The 19,656-nt window shown below is 38.7% G+C and overlaps 2 protein-coding genes across 2 annotated transcripts; one reads left to right on the forward strand and one right to left on the reverse strand.

Annotated features, from left to right (window-relative positions):
- The first annotated feature begins 939 nt into the window (after window positions 1–939).
- zgc:56235 (uncharacterized protein LOC393186 homolog) lies at window positions 940–12,284 on the forward strand. The gene is made up of 9 exons (XM_036594875.1): window positions 940–1,095; window positions 4,210–4,281; window positions 4,417–4,466; window positions 6,049–6,201; window positions 6,296–6,348; window positions 6,433–6,654; window positions 8,234–8,384; window positions 8,743–8,800; window positions 10,067–12,284. Exons 2-9 carry the CDS (start codon window positions 4,215–4,217, stop codon window positions 10,156–10,158), a joined length of 846 nt encoding a protein of 281 aa, XP_036450768.1. The 5' UTR covers window positions 940–1,095; window positions 4,210–4,214; the 3' UTR covers window positions 10,159–12,284.
- Window positions 12,285–13,434: 1,150 nt separating this feature from the next.
- Window positions 13,435–17,852, reverse strand: tor4aa (torsin family 4, member Aa). Its single transcript, XM_036595758.1, has 2 exons — window positions 17,714–17,852; window positions 13,435–15,916 (listed from the first exon to the last, which is right to left on the reverse strand). The coding sequence occupies exon 2, from the start codon at window positions 15,914–15,916 to the stop codon at window positions 14,690–14,692; it is 1,227 nt and encodes a 408-aa protein (XP_036451651.1). The 5' UTR covers window positions 17,714–17,852; the 3' UTR covers window positions 13,435–14,689.
- Between the last annotated feature and the right edge of the window lie 1,804 nt (window positions 17,853–19,656).

A 19,656-nucleotide genomic window follows, 5' to 3' on the forward strand; every position in this document is an offset into this window, starting at 1 on the left:
TCCTATTTCTTAGATCAGATTAAGGCCTAGAAATCTGGCAAAGAGAGCTGGATTTTAGTTCAGTAATTGTGTTTTTAGTGCATGTAACGTTATACCCTTACTCTGATTTCTTTTGTTTTTCTCAGTCTGCGCATGTGCGAAAACAGAGCACTCTCCAGGAAATAGAAAGCAGTGTTTACACAGCAGCTGCGAGATGGCAACAAAACACTTTTAAGCGATGCTGAAACCAATTACATGCTGTCTAATTAAGAATTTGATTTGAAGAATTTGAAAATCTTTATCTTCTAGATGATGTATGTTCATATTTTTCGCTAAATGTTTAAAAAAAGGTCGCGGCATGACGATGAGTTGTATGTCGCGTTTACGTCATGAATTCCTCTAAAAGCTTCTTGAAAATGGTAACAAATATGTGCCCTGATGTCTAAGTGAAGGTGTTTTACGATAGTTTTGAGATACGAGGTAAAGGCAAAATAGGCACTTGTTTGTTTTATTTAATGCTTTTGCAGTATTATTGACATTGCAAAAGAACACTCAGAAAGACGTGTAGGTTCACTGGACATTTTGGATAGTAAATAAAATTTCAACTCTAAAGACAAACAAGTCATATGTCAACAATTGAATATTTTTTTTAACGTGAAGTTAAGGAAGGAGTGTTTCGGCTCAGACTGCTGTTTGAACGAGGCACAATAGAGGGCAGCCAATCAGAACAGTTGTCATTTACATATACGGATCAAGGCTATTTTTAGCACATAAACTCACACAAACGTCATAAATGGACCTCAAGCAAAACATAAAAAAACATGAAAACGTAGGATATGGGACGGTAAGTGGTAGGCGTTTTCCTTACTTTAAGTTAGGGTTAATTGACTTTTAATTTGAAAAAACTACAAAGTGTCACTGTTCACTGCTGCGCTTTGGTGCCTTACTTCATGTCCCTGCCATGTGCGATTGCGCATGCACAGCCTGTTTTTTTTTCCTCCTTCAGTGTGTCCTGGTTGGTGTAAGACAATAAATCAGTGTTACTAGCTTTTCAACAGAGGAGCAAAATCCTTTGCAAGTTTCAGCTTTTGTGTCAGTCCTTTCGCTGCATTCCCGGTATGTAATTCCCATTATTTGCCACTAGGACGTTCGTGTTTTGCGTTGGACTGACGCTGTGACACGTTTGTCAGAAATGTTTACCTGGTAAAAGTAGCTAAGCTACGTATTGAGTTAGCTGTTTCATATCATGGCAGTTCTGTGTTAATTTAACGATTAACAATCTGCTGCCAAATCGTTACAGTCCTGGAAAGCTAGTTTTAGAAAAATGCTGCCAGTTAAATTATGAACTCGCTTGTTTAGCTCGAGTCGTTTCCTCAGTCACAAAAAGAAAATTCTCTGCTTTTGGAGCAACAACTCTTATAACATTTTAAGCCTAGAGCTGTACACGACACTGTAAATGTGTACTAAATGCGCTAGTATGTCAGTTTTATAAGAAGGTTAGTTTGAACAGGCAAACATGCATTCCATTTGCAGCATACTGCCGTCAAGTAGTTCATCCAGCTGAGCTGCAAATACCGAGCTTAAAGACAATTTGAAGTGGCAAGGTTTTAGCGCCTAGGGTTGGTAGGAACATCATGAACTACACACTTAAAGATGATTCTCCAAGGGTTCTTTAGTAAAGAAAATGGCACTGTTTAGAACCATGAGGTCTAGATAGAACCATTTCATGCTACAATGGTTCTTCATATTGATTAAGAATGTGTAGTATATAGTTTCCTTCACTAAAGAACCCTTGAAGAACCACTTTTTTAGAGTAAGACTGTGCAATATAGGGACAAAAAAAAAAAAGTGAAAAAATTGCTTATACTACGTAAGTGTGCATAGTACATGTATGTATATATGTATTTCAATGTGGTTACAGCTTGTTAAAGGATAACACAGCAACCCATTATGTGCAAAGCTGTAACAAAGGTTTAAATGACCAGCCTCTTTTTCAGTTTTGTGATATTTTCATTGCAGACAGAACTGAGAATGGGGATACAGCGTTCTAAACATTTCAAATAATGTATTGTTAAACTTACATTGTAAACGTCTGGTGTGCATTATTTATACCAAAATGATTTGTGTTTGTTGATTCATTTCAATTTCTTGAATGATCAAAATGCCAATAAATCACTAAAACATCTGTGACTGTTCAGGATGCTCACAGTAATAAACATTTTTGTGATTGGCTAGAAGCTTATTTGCATATTGCAGCCAGTGCTAAGACCATTAGCTGTGTTGTGCACCTCTAGTGAGAAAATAAACAATAAAGAAATCACAGCGTTCCTTATTTTTTTAGTTGGTGCAAAAGAATCTTGACATCATTCTTCATATACGAACATCAATTATAAAAAAAAGGGGTGACAGTAAATGCAACTAAAACAGAAAGTACTGGTTTGTAATTCCTTTTTGACCTGTATTTAAACGAAAACAGTATGTCTACAATGTATTTTGAAAAAGCTGATGGACAAATGTGAAATGTTCAGTAAACATCTTAAACAGGTAGTGCCATTATGCTTAGGTGTAAAAGGTGCATCTATGGAAGGCCTTGACCTTTATGAGCAAGGAGAGATTAAGGCTCGCCACTTTGCCAAAATATGCAGCAGCGAGTAGTTTAACAGTATAAGAACAACTTTCCTCAACAAGTGATTGCAAGCATTTAAGGTAATGCAACCTCTTCGGTGCGGGGAATCCGGAAAAATCTCTGCGCCAAGGGCAAGGCTAAAAAAAAACATGATTGCCCATGACCTTTGACCCTTAGATGGCATTGCATTAAAAACTGACATCCTTCTGAGACGGATATCACCACTTTTGACTTTTGTCAAGAAACACCATTTATTGACGGGTCACTCTTTCAGATTGTTTGTGGTGAAAATGGTCTGTTTGTTCTCCAGGCAACAAAACAAAAAGATCATCTAGATTGTTACCACTTTAAAGTTCAAAGGCCAGAGTCTCTCATGGTATGGGGATGTGTTAGTGCCCATGGCATGGGTAACTTGCACATCTGTGAAGGTACGAGTAATGCTAAGCTGGTCGTTATTAGGTGTTGAAAGAAAAAAAGTGCTATAGCACAGTGGTAAGCATGCTCCTGTCCCACCTTTTGATGTTGCAGGCATCTTATGTGTAACGAAAAAAATGTTCAAAAGGTAAAACATGAAATGGTGTGTTTTTTCTACAGTTTTCAGACACTTTAGAGAGTTTTCTACAGTTTTCTACATGTCAGAGAATTTACTAATAACTGCTTTCTGGTTTTAGCAACATTTCACATACTGGCCCAGCTTTTTAAGAACTGAGATGTGAATCAATTTTCTTTCATTTTAGCTTCTTTTTTCTCCAAGCCACTTCTTTATGTATTTAACTGAGGCCTGAATCATAAAAGGAAAGGCCTTCTTTTGATGTATTTGCATGTAATATTCAAAATGATACATTTTGTGAAGTCACAGCTTCATTGATGACATTAAAGACTAAGAATGACTAGAACTATGGTTCATTTGAGTCACATTTGTTTTGCGTTTGACAGTGTGTTTTTCCCCATAGGCTTTTTCGGTAAAGATACCCTTATGATTAGAATTGCAACAGTATGAGCATTATCTCTAAACCACAAACAGCTGAAAGAATTATTAATTAATGAACCCATCCATCCTGAGTACTGCAACTCTGTGGGAAACTTGATATAACTTGTTTAACTGCATTGTGATCTTTGGCATCTCTGTGAATTACACAACAGAGAACCTTACATTATATTGTAAAGAAGACAGAAGGCATTCATCAGAAATGAAACTCCATATTTATTAAGCTTTGTGTGTTCTGAAATGCAGTTAACAAAATACCTCTAAAATTAATATTGATGTGTGATCCCAGTATTGTTACATACAGCAGTACGGCATACACAGTACATTGGCTGCCACTAACCCTAATTTAGTCAGTCAGCCAAAATTTGGTGTCCAAAGGAAAATGCCAAAAATTGTCAAAAATGTTGGCATGCTGATTACTGGATGCTGTAATTGGTATACATAGGCTTCCATCATTGTCGGCTACCTTAGCTTTGTAGCTCCAGTACTAAACTAAAGAAACAGTCGTTGCATACCAGACATGTCTTGGCTCGCAATTGTTGTAGAGGGAGAACTATGTAAAAAATTTTTTTTTGTTTAAACATCACTTTCACTAGCTCTCTTTATTTTATGCTAGGCACAATGGCGGTTCCTCCTTCATACTCTGACCTGGGCAAAGCAGCGAAGGACATCTTAAGCAAGGGCTATGGTAGGTTAATACCTGGAGCATGGATTAAATTACAGGATAGAACTTTTACAGTGAGCCATTTGACTTTCATGTCTGTTCTGTGCTCTTTGTGAAACAGCTGGCCTAGCCTTGTCTCATGTTTTGCCTTGTTTTTAGGTTTTGGATTTGTTAAGTTGGACCTCAAGACCAAATCACAAAGTGGAGTGGTGAGATAAGAGATTGTTTCTGTTCCTTTGCACTGTTTCTTCACTGGATTTCCTGTTGCTACTGGCTTCCTTTACCCCTCACATTTTGTTTCCTCTAAGAGGTTGGGCTCTTTGTGGCCCGATAGTGTCATATGTTGGGGAAGATACGACTATACAAAGGGCTATCATAGACATCGTTCAAGCCATTTTATGCTGAAAATTGCTCATTGACTGTAAAATAAATAGATCTGTGGTTAGAGGTGCTCTTAATTTATAATACTTTAAAATACACTGAACTGCCATTTTTAGGCTTACCTTTTACGTACACTTAGGTACACTACATGTCTAAAAGTTTGTAGACACGTGCTCATCCAGTGTTTCTTCTGAAATCTAGGGTAGTAATATGGCGTCTGTCCCCTCTTTGCTTTAGTAACAGCCAGTACTCTCCTGGGAAGGGTTTACACTAGATGCTGGGGCCTCTGGCTAAGTTTCCACTGCTCCACAGCCCAATGCCAGGGAGCTTTATACCCCTCTAGCTAATGCTTGGCATTGAGCATGGTGACAATAGGCTCATCTGCGGCTGCTCTGGAGCATCCCTTTCTGTTGGCAGTGCTTGTCTATAGAGATTATACAAGCTGTGTGTGCACAATTTAAAGTGCACAAAAGTGTCAGCAATGAGTAGAAAAACATATTGCTGTTGTCAGAAGAAAACCTCGTATCTCTGTTTTTAACATTTTTCTGTTTTTGACATAATTTGAAAATGCCTGTTGCTTCTTACATTGTATGTAAATTTCATGATGAATGGACAAAAAGAAATGGACCAAAATGATTTGTAAAAAAAGTCTGGTTCCATTGACTTACATTAAAAGTAAAGTAGGTTTTTTCCTTCTCCTGTAAAGCTATCATTTTGGAGATACAAGGTTTTCTTCCGACAACAGCGATATGCAGCAACAGATGGGCTACAGATTTTATGGGTTAAACCGACAATGCGTGCCTATATGTGTAGGTGTAACTAATAAAATGGGCGATGAGTGTAGGTAACCTGGCAACTCAGCCTATATGGTTTAGTCTGAGATTGAAATATTGTAATTTTTTTTTTAGATTTGTGCTAGGCATTTTTTCCTGAGAGTTTTGACCTGAATGACCCACAAAACCTATGTTGGATAGATGTCCTTATGATTGTTTCTCCAAAAGACTTGCATGTGTTAGGCAAGGGTTGGAGAACATGTGTTCTTAGCATTTAATTCTCCTCCTGTCTTTGTTTCTGCAACTTGATGGCGCATTTAGATGGTAAGGTCAATTTAAGGGTCGTTGCATGCGAGATGCAGACAGGCCCCAAGCCATTTGTTGAGTCTTTAGTGTCCATGTTGTTTGCCAAATGTGTTTCAGTTTTACCTTGTGCATTGTGCATCTTTCATCTGTGGGTTATGAGGATAAAGACAATTGGTGAATTTGTCAAATTTCTACGCATGATTTTCCCACCATTCTTTTCACTTTTAATTTCACTTCTGTTGTCCCTAATCATGCTTGTATAGGTGTGATTTGTTTTCTCTGAAATTCTCGGGGAAAGCATTCTGAACTTTTGTTTTATAATTAACTCTAGGAGTTCAACACCTCTGGCTCTACTAACACTGACACTGGCAAGGCCAGTGGGAGCTTGGAGACCAAGTACAAAATGGAGGAGTTGGGTCTGAGCCTCAATCAGAAGTGGAGCACAGACAACACTCTGGCTACAGAACTTTCTGTAGAGGACCAGGTCAGAAAATCACCTTTCACCTGTTCTTTTATGACTAGTCATAGTTATATTAGAGTAAAGTTAAATCCTTGAGAAACTTCTCTTTTCTCAACAGCTGGCAAAGGGCTTGAAAGTGGCTCTTAACACATCCTTTGTACCAAACACAGGGTGAGTTCTTGAAAACCACCACAAATGTATTTCAGAAGTTTCTAAATGATTATATTTAGGACTATATGTTCTTTTCCCCAACAGCAAGAAGAGTGGGAAGCTGAAGACTGGATACAAGCGGAACTACATCAACCTGTCCTGTGACATTGACTTTGAAGGCCCAGTAGTGCACTCTGCAGCAGTTTTAGGCTACGAGGGCTGGCTGGCAGGCTACCAGATTGCGTTTGATACAGCCAAGTCCAAACTGGTACAGAACAACTTTGCTCTTGGCTACAAGGCTGGTGACTTCCAGCTTCACACCAATGTGTAAGTATCAAGAAGCAAGAAAAAAGGTAATAATAGTTTCACAAATAGATCAACTCCATCAAAGAAAACCATGTGCTAGCCAGGTATATAGTTATACATGTGATTTTAGTTGTCTACCACAGCATATTAGAGCTGAAATTTAACAATGTATATGAGCTCAAAGTACAGATTTTCAGCTTTAATTTGAGCGTTTTTACATCCAATTGGGTGAGCGGTATAGAAATTTCTACCATTTCCCTACATAGACCCCCAGGAGGTCAGGTAATTGACTTGGCCATTGCCTTCTTTGCTTTACAAAACAGTCTTGGGTTGCTTTCACAGTGTGCTTTGGGTAATTAACTGTCTGCAGTGTAAAGCTCCACTCAGTGGGTTTTGAAACATTTGGCTGAAGTTGAGCAGATAATGTAGCCCTATGCACTTCAGAATTCATCCTACTGTTTTTGTTATCATCAGTTAATACAACTGAACCAGTTCAAATTGGTTTACATCTTGTGGAAAACCCTTTGCGCTCTGGTGAAGTCCTCTCCTGACTGTTGACGTTGAGACAGGTATACTTACTACCTGGAGGGTGTTTTTGATCTGGCCAACTGTTGTGAAGAAAAAAGTGAAAGAATTCTTCTGTCATCTGCCGCAGTTGTTTTCAGTGGCCTTTGCCGTTTCTCAGCTCACTAGTGCATTATTTCTTTTTGAGAATGTACCAAATAGTTTATTTGGCCACATCTGATGTTGCTGCTATCAGCTTGTTTTTTTGTTTTAGCATCAGAGTAACAGCATCAGATTCCAAATGCAAAGGTCATGCTTAAAATCAGCTTGAGATCTTCTGCTGACTTGTAAAAGGAATAATGAGGGAATAATACACACTTGGCCATGAAACAACTGAGCAGCCAATTGTCCCGTTATTTTTTTAGCCCCTAAAAGTGGGGGACTGTATGAAGATGGTTATAGTTTCTACATCGTTCACCAAATTCGGATGCAAATGCCCTCATGTTAAAATTGTGATCATATTCATTATTTCAAATCAGCTCTAATATGCTGTGACAGACAGCTAAAATGACACTAATTTTGTTTTTGTCAAAATATTTTTGGACCAGATTCTTTCTATCTGTCTCTCTGTCTGTCTGTCTGTCTGTCTATCTATCTATTTATCTATCTATCTATCTATCTATCTATCTGTCTGATAACTAGTGAAAGCTAGGAAGGGCTAGTTATAGAAGTGAGATCATGGTAACTAGCCTTCTTTACCTTTCATTGAATGCTAGCATTTTTGCATATTCTGTTATTTTAGTATTCTCTTAAAGAGGCATTCCGGCCCAAAACTAGCATTTGAAATGTTATTTGTCGTGTTATGCAGTATTCTGTTGAACAGCATTATATCTCTCAGCCTCATCAGTTTGACAGAATTACTCTGTAGACTATAAAATCAGTTGCACCGTTGCTGTAGGATATGTGTATGCATGTTTACAAGAGATGTAGCAATGTTTACATTTTTTTATGGTCAGAGAGCTCCTTTGAATAGCGAGTATTAGATGATTGTGTGATTTATAATTATGGCTGAATAGATTTGTTTTGTTTGGCTCAGAAACGATGGGACTGAATTTGGAGGTTCTGTTTACCATAAGGTGAATGATCAGTTGGAGACTGCGGTCACTCTGGCCTGGACTGCTGGCAGTAACAACACACGCTTTGGCGTTGCTGCCAAGTACCAGCTAGATAGTGATGCCTCTTTGTCTGTGAGTTAATTCCCTTGACATGTAATCACATTTTGCTGTAACGCTGACATTAGGGGCTGCCTTTTACATCTAAATGAATTCTAATACCTGATGATAACATCATTTATTGTCCTTGTGAGAAGAAATTATTCCAGCATGTCAACATACAACACAGCACACAGCAACAGAACACATACTAGAGTCAAAAGACCACATAAACACTCCACCTTGCTGTAAATACAGTGTTAAGGGCCATAATAAGTATTTGGTAAAAAGAATTTTTACCAAAATGCACCATACCTTTTAGTCCTGTGTCTGGTGAGTAAAGAACAAAGCAATGAAACTGACTAATGCCCTGTCTCTAATTTTGCATTTGCAGGCCAAAGTGAACAATGCCAGTCTGATTGGAGTTGGTTACACTCAGAGTCTGCGACCAGGTAACCTTTGGCCTTTGGGTTTATTTTTGGGGGCCTTTCACCATTTTCACCACTGATTGTGATGCCTTTCATACACACACAGGTCTGTGAGTGACTTAAGCCAGGATTAGAAATCATTCACAGGGAATGAAAACAAAAACCTATGATGATTTTTTTTTTTAACAGAATTTAATTGAGAACAGGAACAAAATCCATGAAAACTTTTATTTTCATTACTTGAAAATGTGGTTTGTCAAGTAATGATCATCATTTAGTTCCTGCTATTAGTAACAATTTTCATTTGTTCAGAATTATTTTAAGGGCTGTTAAATGAATAAAATAATTTCTCAGATTAAAGCTTTAAAAAATCTTTAAAAGTGCTTTTTGATTTTGAAGTGAAAATAAGTTAACGCATCCTCTAAGGAGAACACATTTTTGCACAATGTAATTACTGTTTATTTGATCAAAATATTGAGGGGATAAAAATAAAAAATAAAATCTGGCCTGTGCAAATTATGGCATATTCTATATTTAATGTTTTTTCCCCAGAATATTACAATCCAGTACATTATACAAATTAATAGAAATATTGCACCAATTTGCAGAAAATATTTTTCCCATATTTAGGTTTGTTGGAACTTATTTTCACTTAGAAAATCAGTAGAACATGTAATTTGACCAAGAGTGTTCAAACAGCAGTTCGCTAACATTATTTACATGTTAACACAGGGTTCACATAAACCCAAAAATGAAAACCACATCATTTCCATAGAATGAACAGTGAATTTTCATCACCAATGGTGGATTAAAAAACAGATTGCATCTCAGAACATACAGCGCATGAGCAGCTGAGCTTAAACCTGCTCTACTACAGATGGTACTAAGGATTAACAGCATTAAAAACAATGTGGCATCAATCATTTTCCACGTTGATGTGGTGACAGCACTAGTGTACACCACCTCTCCGATTGGTAAATCTAAGAAAACAAATCGTAGAACTGATAATAATGAATAATGAACCAAAGAATTCATATAGCAAACTGTGCATGTATTAACTGTGTAAAAATAACACTAAAACATGTATTCAATGAAAGCCTAAACACAGCTAAATGATAGCATTATTAAGTGGTTAACCACATTGCAAAATACAATTTTTACTTCAGAAATTAAGTGGTTTTACATTGTTAAATTTCTTTTTTTTGTTGTTGTTAATTGTTTCTAATCCCTGATGTTTGGTGTAGTCGATACAGTTCTGTGTCTTCGCCTGTTCTTCTTTGTCTTGTTAAGGTGTGAAGCTGACACTCTCGGCACTCGTGGACGGCAAGAACTTCAACACTGGTGGACATAAGGTTGGACTGGGATTTGAACTTGAAGCTTAGATGTTCTCATCAAGTGAAAGACAAACAAAGACCCCACACTCCATCCCAGTGATAGCTCCTCCACTTTCCACTGCCTCATGTGTAAGCACATCACCCTCACAAGAGTTGATTGAAAAATGAAAAGTGATGATAAGTGGTTCTTCAAGTGATGCACTCTAAACTTGTCATCTGACCTTCTACAGTAAATGTTACACGATGAAAAATGGTAGAACGATGGTAGGAATGTTTTGGGGCTGTTTGTCTATAGCACCTGCAATATGCTGTTATATAATAAATACAGTTGCGGGGGACAAACACAGTATGCTTTATGAACAGATGACTTTGAGGTCCATAGAAGAGTTTATGTGGTAAGAAAGCGTTTTTGAAGCCTTTGGAATTGTCCGGATTTCTTCATGATTGACTCTTGTGTAAGTGGTAATTAAGAAAGAAAGTCTTACTTAACAACATGTGCAACATTTTGCAGGGAAGTATCTTTATTGAACAAATAATTTAACATCTAGCAAACTTTAAATAGAAAGAATCCAAAGTCTAGATAGAAAAGTGGTTCATTCTGTGGTAATCAAAATTTAATTTTTGGCTGCGTAGGTCAAACCCACACCTGATGACCCTCATTTCTTTTCAAGAGGGAATTATGAAAAATTCTTACATGGTTTTACTTAAAAGACCCTGTCTGGTAAAGTCATTTGTTCAACCTTATGGGCATGTTGTTAGGAAACTATTTATTTATTTATTTTGACTTGAATGAAGTTAACACTTTAAGAGTCATTCGTAAAGAAATTGAAACAATTGCAGTAAGTATATATGCTTAACCTCTTAATATTTTCTTTTCTCTGTTTACTAAAGGTCACACTGTAGAATGCATGATAACATCTGTGTATCTCTCTGTCTTGGGGCCCTGTGGTCTCACTGCTGGGATGTGTAGGCCATTACTGTACGGCTGGGGGATTTCAGCATGAAAGCATCTAATGTAGTCATGTAGGACTTTACTAGAAGAGCAACCAAAAGGTAAAATATGCATCTTAGAGCTGGAACACTGACTTATAAACACACCAGCGTGTAGCAAGTGAACACATAGAATTCCTTCACCAGCATCCTGCAATAATTTTGGCTGTTGTTTAGGAGAATAGATGAACATCATCTGGGGTTACTTTACATTGAATATAGTCATTAATAAGTTAATGTGTTTTACATACAGTTGTTATAATTATTATAATTATTATTGTTATAAATAATCAATTATGATATGATTTTACTAGAAGCTTGGTTGTTGTGTTTGTACACAGTACCTCAATTTTCCAGCTAGAGTCTACAAATTCTAATAAAGAACTGGAAAAAAACGATGTTTACATGGTCGTTCTATACTGTTTATAAGTATTCAGCCCCCCAGTATTTAGTCGGTACACGTATTGGAACAAAGTAAATTAAAGTAGCATCATTTATCAAAAAACGGACAATATTTAGAAGTGAGCTAAAATATATGGAGATTCCTCAGCAGCTTTATGGATAAATATAGTGACAAATATCTACCACCCCGATGCAAAGATTCAAGACTGGAGAGAGAAAAAAAGGTGTTCGGGCAGTCCAATACACAGAACACATTTGTTCCAATACTTAGGCTGAACTAAACTGGGGGGCAAAACACACACATTTAGTTATAAAACAGGGATGTGCATTTCAGCTAGTTTTGATATTCGAGTATCTGTAAGAATTAATAAATAGTTAATTGGTTAACCAGTGGGATGGGGGAAAAAATGCTAAAAAAATAAATGAACATAGAGCTGCATGTTTGCCTTTTAAGCTGACAGCACTGACGCTACACAAAATTTTAGCAGCACACAGAGAAGAACATTTTTTTGTGTTTTATTATTCAAAAATAGCCAAGAAAAATCAGTAAGTTTGGGTGTTGGATGAATAACAAAGGCTGCTTAGGAGCGATAATGAGCTAACAAGCTACATGTCTAAAGTTGATGAAAAGTCACTGCCTTCTACACAAAGTTTTTTCTCCTCAGCAGACTATGTGCCAACATATTAGTTTGTCTGAAATAGTGGTGCGGGAAAAACTCGATTCTTATATGCATCGCGATGCGGACGTGAACGATTCTGAATCGATTCATAAATGTCAAAAATCGATTTTCTAAATATTTAATTTATAACGTAATGTTGACGGAACGCAAAAGGCGGAACTGGAAGTGGGTAAGTGCAGCGCCCGGACAGTCTCTGGCGGCACATAACAAAAACACAAGTGGAAGAGCGAGAAATCCGACCGGCTCCCTCTGCTTTAAAGCCAGGTTAGGTCAGGAATCACAACCCAAATGATAAGAAGAGACATTTGGACCTTTCAACAAGAATCAAACCACCTTGGGAGCCGCAATATTTAATGTCCAGTATGTCTCAGTATGTGATAATGTCCTAGTATGGGCTAAAAATATAAACGAGCGCGCAGGTTTACTTTGCTCTGCTTTAAGCTTCAGCTTTAGCCGCTTTCCTCCCATCTCCGCCAGGAAACTTTTCTTCGAAACTAGAAGAGTTTCTTGTAAAATGTCTCAGCGTCCGGCTGTTTTACGAGGCCGACGTCGCTTCTCATTCGCCAGCTTCTCGTTCTAATTTTCCCGTTCCACCTTAAATTCTGCCTTAGGCGCCGAATGTAACTGCTGCACCATTTAAGGTGGAACGGGACAATTCGAAAGAGAAGCGAGTTCATTTTCGCAACTTTTTAGAGAAAGGCGGTCTCTCGTTGCAGATTTAACCAACCGCGCTGCTTATAAATGCGAGTAAGTCCTCCAAATGTTCGTCTTAATCTGTTTTTTCGTTCGCTACTGGCGAGGCCAGACTGCATTGCTATGTGACCTGTCTGCTCTCAGTCGTTGAGAACCAGGGCTTTCGCGCTATGCTGCACACTTTGGAGCCGAGATTCAAACCCCCACCCCACACACACACACACACTCTCTACAACGAGACCAAAACCGAAGTTATAAAATGACTAAAGAAAACGGGAAGGATGGCTGTAACGTGCTGCGTGGACACCCATTACCACTGGATCTTATTTCAGGGTAACAGCGCATTTTATCGCAGATGAGTGGCAGCAGCGTCTCTGAATGAGAGGCTTCTAGTTCACTTGCCATATCACTTCCATTTGATTTATTAATAAAAGATATTTTAGATATTTAAGGCAAAGTATTTGTAATGATCCATAATGCATTTACATTATGGATCATTACAAATACTTTGCTTTAAAACTACCAAGTCCTGAGACAGTAGGAAGATAGAAATCCTGTATAGAGAAAAAAGATGCATCGATAATCGTTTTATGATAGCATCGCAGCCCTCTGAATCGTAATCGAATCGAATCGTGAGGTGCCTAAAGATTCCCACTCCTAGTCTGAAAAATATATTCGTACTAGCTTACATCAGCCAGAGCAGTTTAGCCTGGTAGAGTAGCCTGGTGAGTGATAAAACCACACCAGTGCGATCTCTGCCTTTTCAGTCACGTCCTTAACAATGCATTCATTGCAACATGATGATGTTCAGAGTAGCAAACTACAGTATAATACTCACAAGTACAAGCAAACTTGCCAAATTGTACAGTTTTTTTTAAAAAATACACTGGCCTTTTTACATAATTGTGGGACAGTATATTTCCTCTATATTTCTACAGAGCCCTGCTGGTGACATCCTGTCCTAAAAAAAAAAAAATTGTGGCCATAGCTTACTTAATTGTGGGAATGGGACCCTAATGCATGGCCACGACTTAGTAAGGCATGGGAACGAGAATTCATTTTTGCTAGTTAAGTTGCATTAGGATCCTGTTTACATGCCTTAGTAAAGGTTGGCTATGCATTATTTACCAGCAGGGCTCCACAGAAACGTAACAAATACCTGAACAGTGATTGCAGTATTCAAATACTGGCGCCTCAAGCGGTTAACCAAGTACTCAAGCATGCATGCACATCCCTGTTATAAAATGCACTTTACTTGAAATAACCAGAAATAAAAGATAACATTCTGTATTTTCGCTTTAGCATTTGTCTTTTTGTGCTGTATTTCTAATACCATGAGTACATCATGAAAACATCAGCTTTTGACTTCACTCTCCCAGTGTTTCTTGAGGGCACTACAGGTCTTTACTTACATTTTTCTGTGTAGGTCTCATACATGCTCATGATTTGCACTGACCCAGAGTCTCAAGGAGAGGAGAACTGTAAAATGTTGATAGAAAATATGCAACTCCATCCTATGAAAGTTTACAACAAACTTTAAATCAAAGTAAACACAAGACGTCTTAACACTGAATGTTTGTGAATGTTCCATAAAAACATTGAAATAATAATATTAAAAAGGAAACCATGAAATGTCTTAACATGTTGAACATTCGTAAGGTTTTTCTTTAGAGCTGCAAAAGTAAAGAGGTTGACACATGTTTGTGTCTTCCTGCCATTGTCAACCAGTGCTGGTCTCAGTTTAACAGTGTGTTCCTCAAGTAATCCATAACCAGTAGTCACTTACATGACTTCAGTATATTTCACCTTTGGCTTCACAGAAGGTTCACTTTTGCCACTACCTGCTTACATCCAGTACGTGAAAATTCCCGTTCACCCACAGAATAGTAAGACAGCTCCTCAGCTAGTCTTTCTACATGGGAGCGTTCTGGATAGAATCCTTCCCTGGACATCTCGTCTATGAAACATTCCATCACATGACCTTTCTCCAGGAGCGTAAGAGGCAGCAACTCAGCCTCCAGCCACAGTGAGTGGTGCTTTTTTAAACTGTTAAGCAACAAAGGGTTCAGCTCCTTGCTCAAGCGTGCCCGACCTGAAACAGCAATGCTCGAGGAATTCTGTAGGACAAATTTAGTGATTTCCTCATGCTCAAGGTTACTGATGAGGATGTAGATGGCATTCAAGTATTCGTTGTTGTCATGTGTGAGGATGAGTGCAAGCACAGTGTCTAGCAGTTCACCAGGCATGTGTTCCATTTCGTCAAAGATGAAGATGGGGATCTTCTCCTCTTCTTCGGCCCGAGTGACCATCTTGGAAATGTGGGAGGTTAGGGATTCGCTGCAGAGCAGCAGGTCCCCTTCTGAGGGACAGTGGTGCAGCACAAAGTACTGCATGACCAGCTGCTCTCCAACAACAGAGCGGAAGTGCTGAGCAAGCAGCCTGCCCAGGTGACTCTTCCCAACACCAGTGGGACCAAGGAGAGACACCACCAGAGGTTTACTGTGGACATAGGTCGACAGATAATCTTTTAAATGTCCCAAAAGACCCTCAGTTGCATCCTGCTGTCCAAAAACCTCCCTTTTGAGGGTTTTCTCAAGTCCCTCCAGATCGTACTTTAGCACATGGTCATCCAGGTTTTCGATGGCATTGTAAACCTGCAGGAAGACGATGACGCACAGTAGGACCAGGCAGTTCTTGGCCCGGCTACGCTCCATGGTGGGTGGGACACGGCGGCTGCTGTTGTTGGGGAACAGGACGCGCGCCTTCTTCTTTTTCTTCTTCTTGCTCGTAGTCATGGAGCTGTCACCCACAACCCCATCGAACGTGAAGATCTTGGGGCTGGTGGAGCGTGGGGAGGAAAAGAACGGCGTTTTTGACACTGACAGCTCCATGCGGCGCTTTTTCATTGCTTGGTACTTCTGACGAATCCGCACCACGGCTCGCACAGTTGAGGAGAACTGGGAGAGTGTGAGGTTCTCGCTTACTTTCCTGTTATCCATTTCGCCCTCTGATAACGTGTCAGAGGGGTCTTGGTCTCCCATCTATAAGAAAGCAGTGATATGAAAACATTATGTAATGCAAAAAAATAAATAAAAGGTACCACAAAAGAACTAAAAAGGTGCACCACTTTTTCTTTTTTTACAATGCTGAAATTGTGTGTCTTTATTAGGTTAGTATTATTGTCATTAGTAATAACAATATTATTAACAACCAAGGCACGTTAGATGATAATCTAAATGTTTCATGCATGACTACTATGTAGTTTTCAACTTTTATCTCCAAAATGGTAACTTTACAGCAGTTCTTAACTTTAAGTTACTATAACAAGATTTTTTTTAAAGTCATTTTGGACTATTTCTATTTTGTCATAAAATATTCACACAATGTAAAGAGAAGATAGCGTGTTCAGATGGTGTAAAAAAATGTAAATAGAAAAAATGGAGTTTTTGTTCTCATAGATATACATTTATATATTATAATACAAGTTTCTATATTAGTAATGTTATGTGGCTCAAATAATCCAGCTATTAGCCTTTCTTCTTAAAACTGGCTAGGTATAGAAAAAAAACACCTGTTATGTAAATGTGGCCACATTAAGAATGTTCAAAAAAGGTTGGGGGGGCGGTTTAAGGGGGAGTCTAACATTCCCTTAAATGCAAAATTAAGAGCTACTGTTACATGACTTGGGAATTAACATCTTGACACCAATCGTCTCCACCTACAGTGTTGTATGTGCTCCTCCACCTCCCTTTCTAGTAAGCCTGCCTCAGGCTCCATGACAGAATCTGACCTTTGGGGAAGCCATGGTTGACGCAGATGCAACTTTTACCTCACGTATCATCACTGCTATGATTCAGCCCCCAACTGAGCTGTTTTAATAGTTACGAAAATGAATAATTCCTCACATTTTTTTAACGCATAGCACCTTCAAAAACCCGAAAGGCAGCTTAGCTTCGACAATTCACAACTGCCTTTAAGAGAGCAGCAGGCCAGTGTAGACAAGCAACTGTGGACTCTATTCGTGGTTCAATGCAAATAATAAGACTATCATTTGCAGTGGTAAACAAAGGGCTCACAGATTCCCCTTATCAAATTCCAAACAAGGCCGGTTACGCAGGTTAACACAATGGAGAGACTGGATTCGGCGCACTTCGCTACAATACCAAAATGCAATGTCAAAAGTCAGAAAAGTTGCTTTTCGGTTCTCCAGGAGCCGCTTTCCCGCTAAACTGGAAGGCTGAACCGCGCAGCGCTGCTGTCGAACGTAGCTGAGGGAATGTTCCGCTGAAGCTCAGCATTTTTGGACGCCTGCTTTACCTCCATAAGCACAGACAAGAATTCCACGCATTCTGTCCTTTTTTCTCCCCCTCCCTTAAAAGCCCTCTGCCCATGCAAGATATGGTTTCCTTCCTGGACGTCCTGTGTGGGGCTGTGGCAGCAAACCCTTTTCACTTTTCACACGAAGCTATAAAGCTGCACAGGCGTCCGAACTGAGTTGGCACGACGTTTGCATGGCTGACTAACGAGGTGGAAAAAACCGTATCTGGACCTGTAGCTGAGCTTTGCATTTGTTGTTTTCTGCTGCCAAGTCTTTTCTCCCTCGGGCTGCTATAAGGTAGCTTTAGCTCCCGTTTTGTGACCTATGGTGGCTCTTTTCAGACTCTGACTACTTAGATAAACCCATGTGAAACGGGAAGTTGAGTTATTGAGAAAGCAAGATGAAGACAAGATTGTGGCCACGGTTGCAGTGATGTGGTAACTGCTGGAGGAGGGAGAGCAACTTCAGAAGCTTAACCACCTGCAAGGACCCACAACGCTAAGAAACAGAGTTCACTTACCTTTAGCAAGCACTTCAGGGAACTGATGAATTTGGCGTTCAACTCGAATCTCGAATCCTCCAGCCAGCGTGGACCACCGTGGGTGGTACTTATGACCAACACTAGAAGATTCAGAAGCTCATAACTCCTCCTATCTTCTCATCTCTCCCACCCAGCTGGCGGACTGTTAACCAAAGCCCTCCCCCTTCCTTCCTACAGTCACAAACGCTCATTCTGATGAAATGTACTTTATTTCTGTTCAGTTAAAAACACACGTTCACTATATAAGGACACTGTGACCACAGGTACAAACTGATTGCTGAGGAGGTTTTTTTTTTCCATATTGGCTAAACCCAGTGAGGCCATTCTTAAAATGGGAACTGTGCATTGATATACCATACCTATAATATTATCACATGGTTTTATCTCTTAGGCATGCTTTTATGAGTTCTTGCAACAAATCATGTGAGTTCAAATACATCCGCAGACCAGCAGAAACATGTTTACTTTGTATAAACTATAAAGTGGAAGGTGCGAGAAGACAGAGAGCTTGAGAGAGGCAGTGTGTGTGAGACCATATCAGTGGTGAGAAATCACATGGGTGGAGCTTCGACTGGTGGTTTAGAGTTTCAGGAAAAGAGCTGTGAAAGAGTACAGCATTCGGCTAAACATGCAAATGAAGCCCCTGACGGTAAAAAGGGTCACATTAGTGCGTGTGCATACATCCTTGTATGAAAAGACAAAGCATTGTTTATTGTGCACTGCATATTCTGACATAAAAGTCTGCAAAAATGGACTTTAAAGGGCCTGTATTCTATTTTTGTGTGACTTTATAACCTAACCTGCATACAAAAGTATAAACGTATAATTGTCCTGCATACAAAGTCTAGCTAGTTTTTAATTCATCAAAAAGATTTTAAATGCACATAGTCTTTCATTTTGGAAAATAAAAAAAAAGACAAAAATAAAGACAAGTATTAAAAACTACTGAGAGAAAAAAAATGACGAGGCCTAATACGAAATTATTTTGTTGAAAATGTTGTTGCTGACACTGTACTAGATTGGTTACAGCAGGATAGCTGGCCTTATTCTTCATATTGCTGTTAAAATGATTTACTAATTTACCAAGAATAACTAAAGAAGGTATTAAAGGAAAATTGGATTGTGTGTGAAAAAATGAGCAATTCAAAGAGGCATTTTGTTGCATGCTCTGCTTAACCACCAGTGGGCTGCATGGAAAATGCTTAGCAAAAAGCCAGTGGGCCCCTGGCTTTGCCATCAGTTGGCAAACAGTGGCCTGCTATCCTCTTGCTATCTGGGAAAAAACAGTCGTAATGACTATTTTTCAGCCTCTCTTTATCTCTTAATTAAACAGGCTGTTTTTATTTCTAATATATAAGATATATCTGTTCTGACTGGCAGCACTATGTCGTGTCTTATTCAAAAAGCAGTCTGGGCTGAAACATCTTAATGCTTCTGAAAACTAAGCTAAGCTGTTTTTAATGGGCAGGCTAAACCACTGTAGGATGAATGGGCAGTTATATGTAAATGTGTTTGTTTTCATGGTTTCACAAAAGCAGTCAAAACAGGGTGTTTTTCCAGCTTAGTTTCTATACATGGACTATATGGACTGGAAAGTGAGCATTTTGAAACAACAGTTTACATACTAAATCAAACTCTTATTTTATAAACTTGAGGAAAATTTGGTTTTCCACATCTTTAAGAAATAATGTAAAAAATATCTAATTTATCCAGTTTACTTCTTACCCCACTTGTAATCTTTTAGGTAAGGCATGTTTGGTGTGAAGTTTGCTTGTATAGTTTTAAAATGGAGGCACAAGGCTAATATAGTTAACAGATAATGCAAGCTTATACTTTACCAATTTGCATGGTGCAAATTGGACGCCTAAATCATCACACGCTTACCTCAGACTGTGTCATGTTATTAAATAATCACAAGTGGA

This window comes from Colossoma macropomum, unplaced genomic scaffold (genome assembly GCF_904425465.1).
Source record: "Colossoma macropomum unplaced genomic scaffold, Colossoma_macropomum, whole genome shotgun sequence".
NCBI classification, from domain to species: Eukaryota; Metazoa; Chordata; class Actinopteri; order Characiformes; family Serrasalmidae; genus Colossoma; species Colossoma macropomum.

Coding starts and splice junctions, on each gene's coding strand:
- zgc:56235 (XM_036594875.1), top strand. CDS start 4,215: ATGGCGGTTCCTCCTTCATACTCTGACCTGGGCAAAGCAGCGAAGGAC. Junction 4,467..6,048: donor CCAAATCACAAAGTGGAGTG/GTGAGATAAGAG, acceptor AATTAACTCTAG/GAGTTCAACACCTCTGGCTC. Junction 8,385..8,742: donor ATAGTGATGCCTCTTTGTCT/GTGAGTTAATTC, acceptor TTGCATTTGCAG/GCCAAAGTGAACAATGCCAG.
- tor4aa (XM_036595758.1), bottom strand. CDS start 15,916: ATGGGAGACCAAGACCCCTCTGACACGTTATCAGAGGGCGAAATGGAT.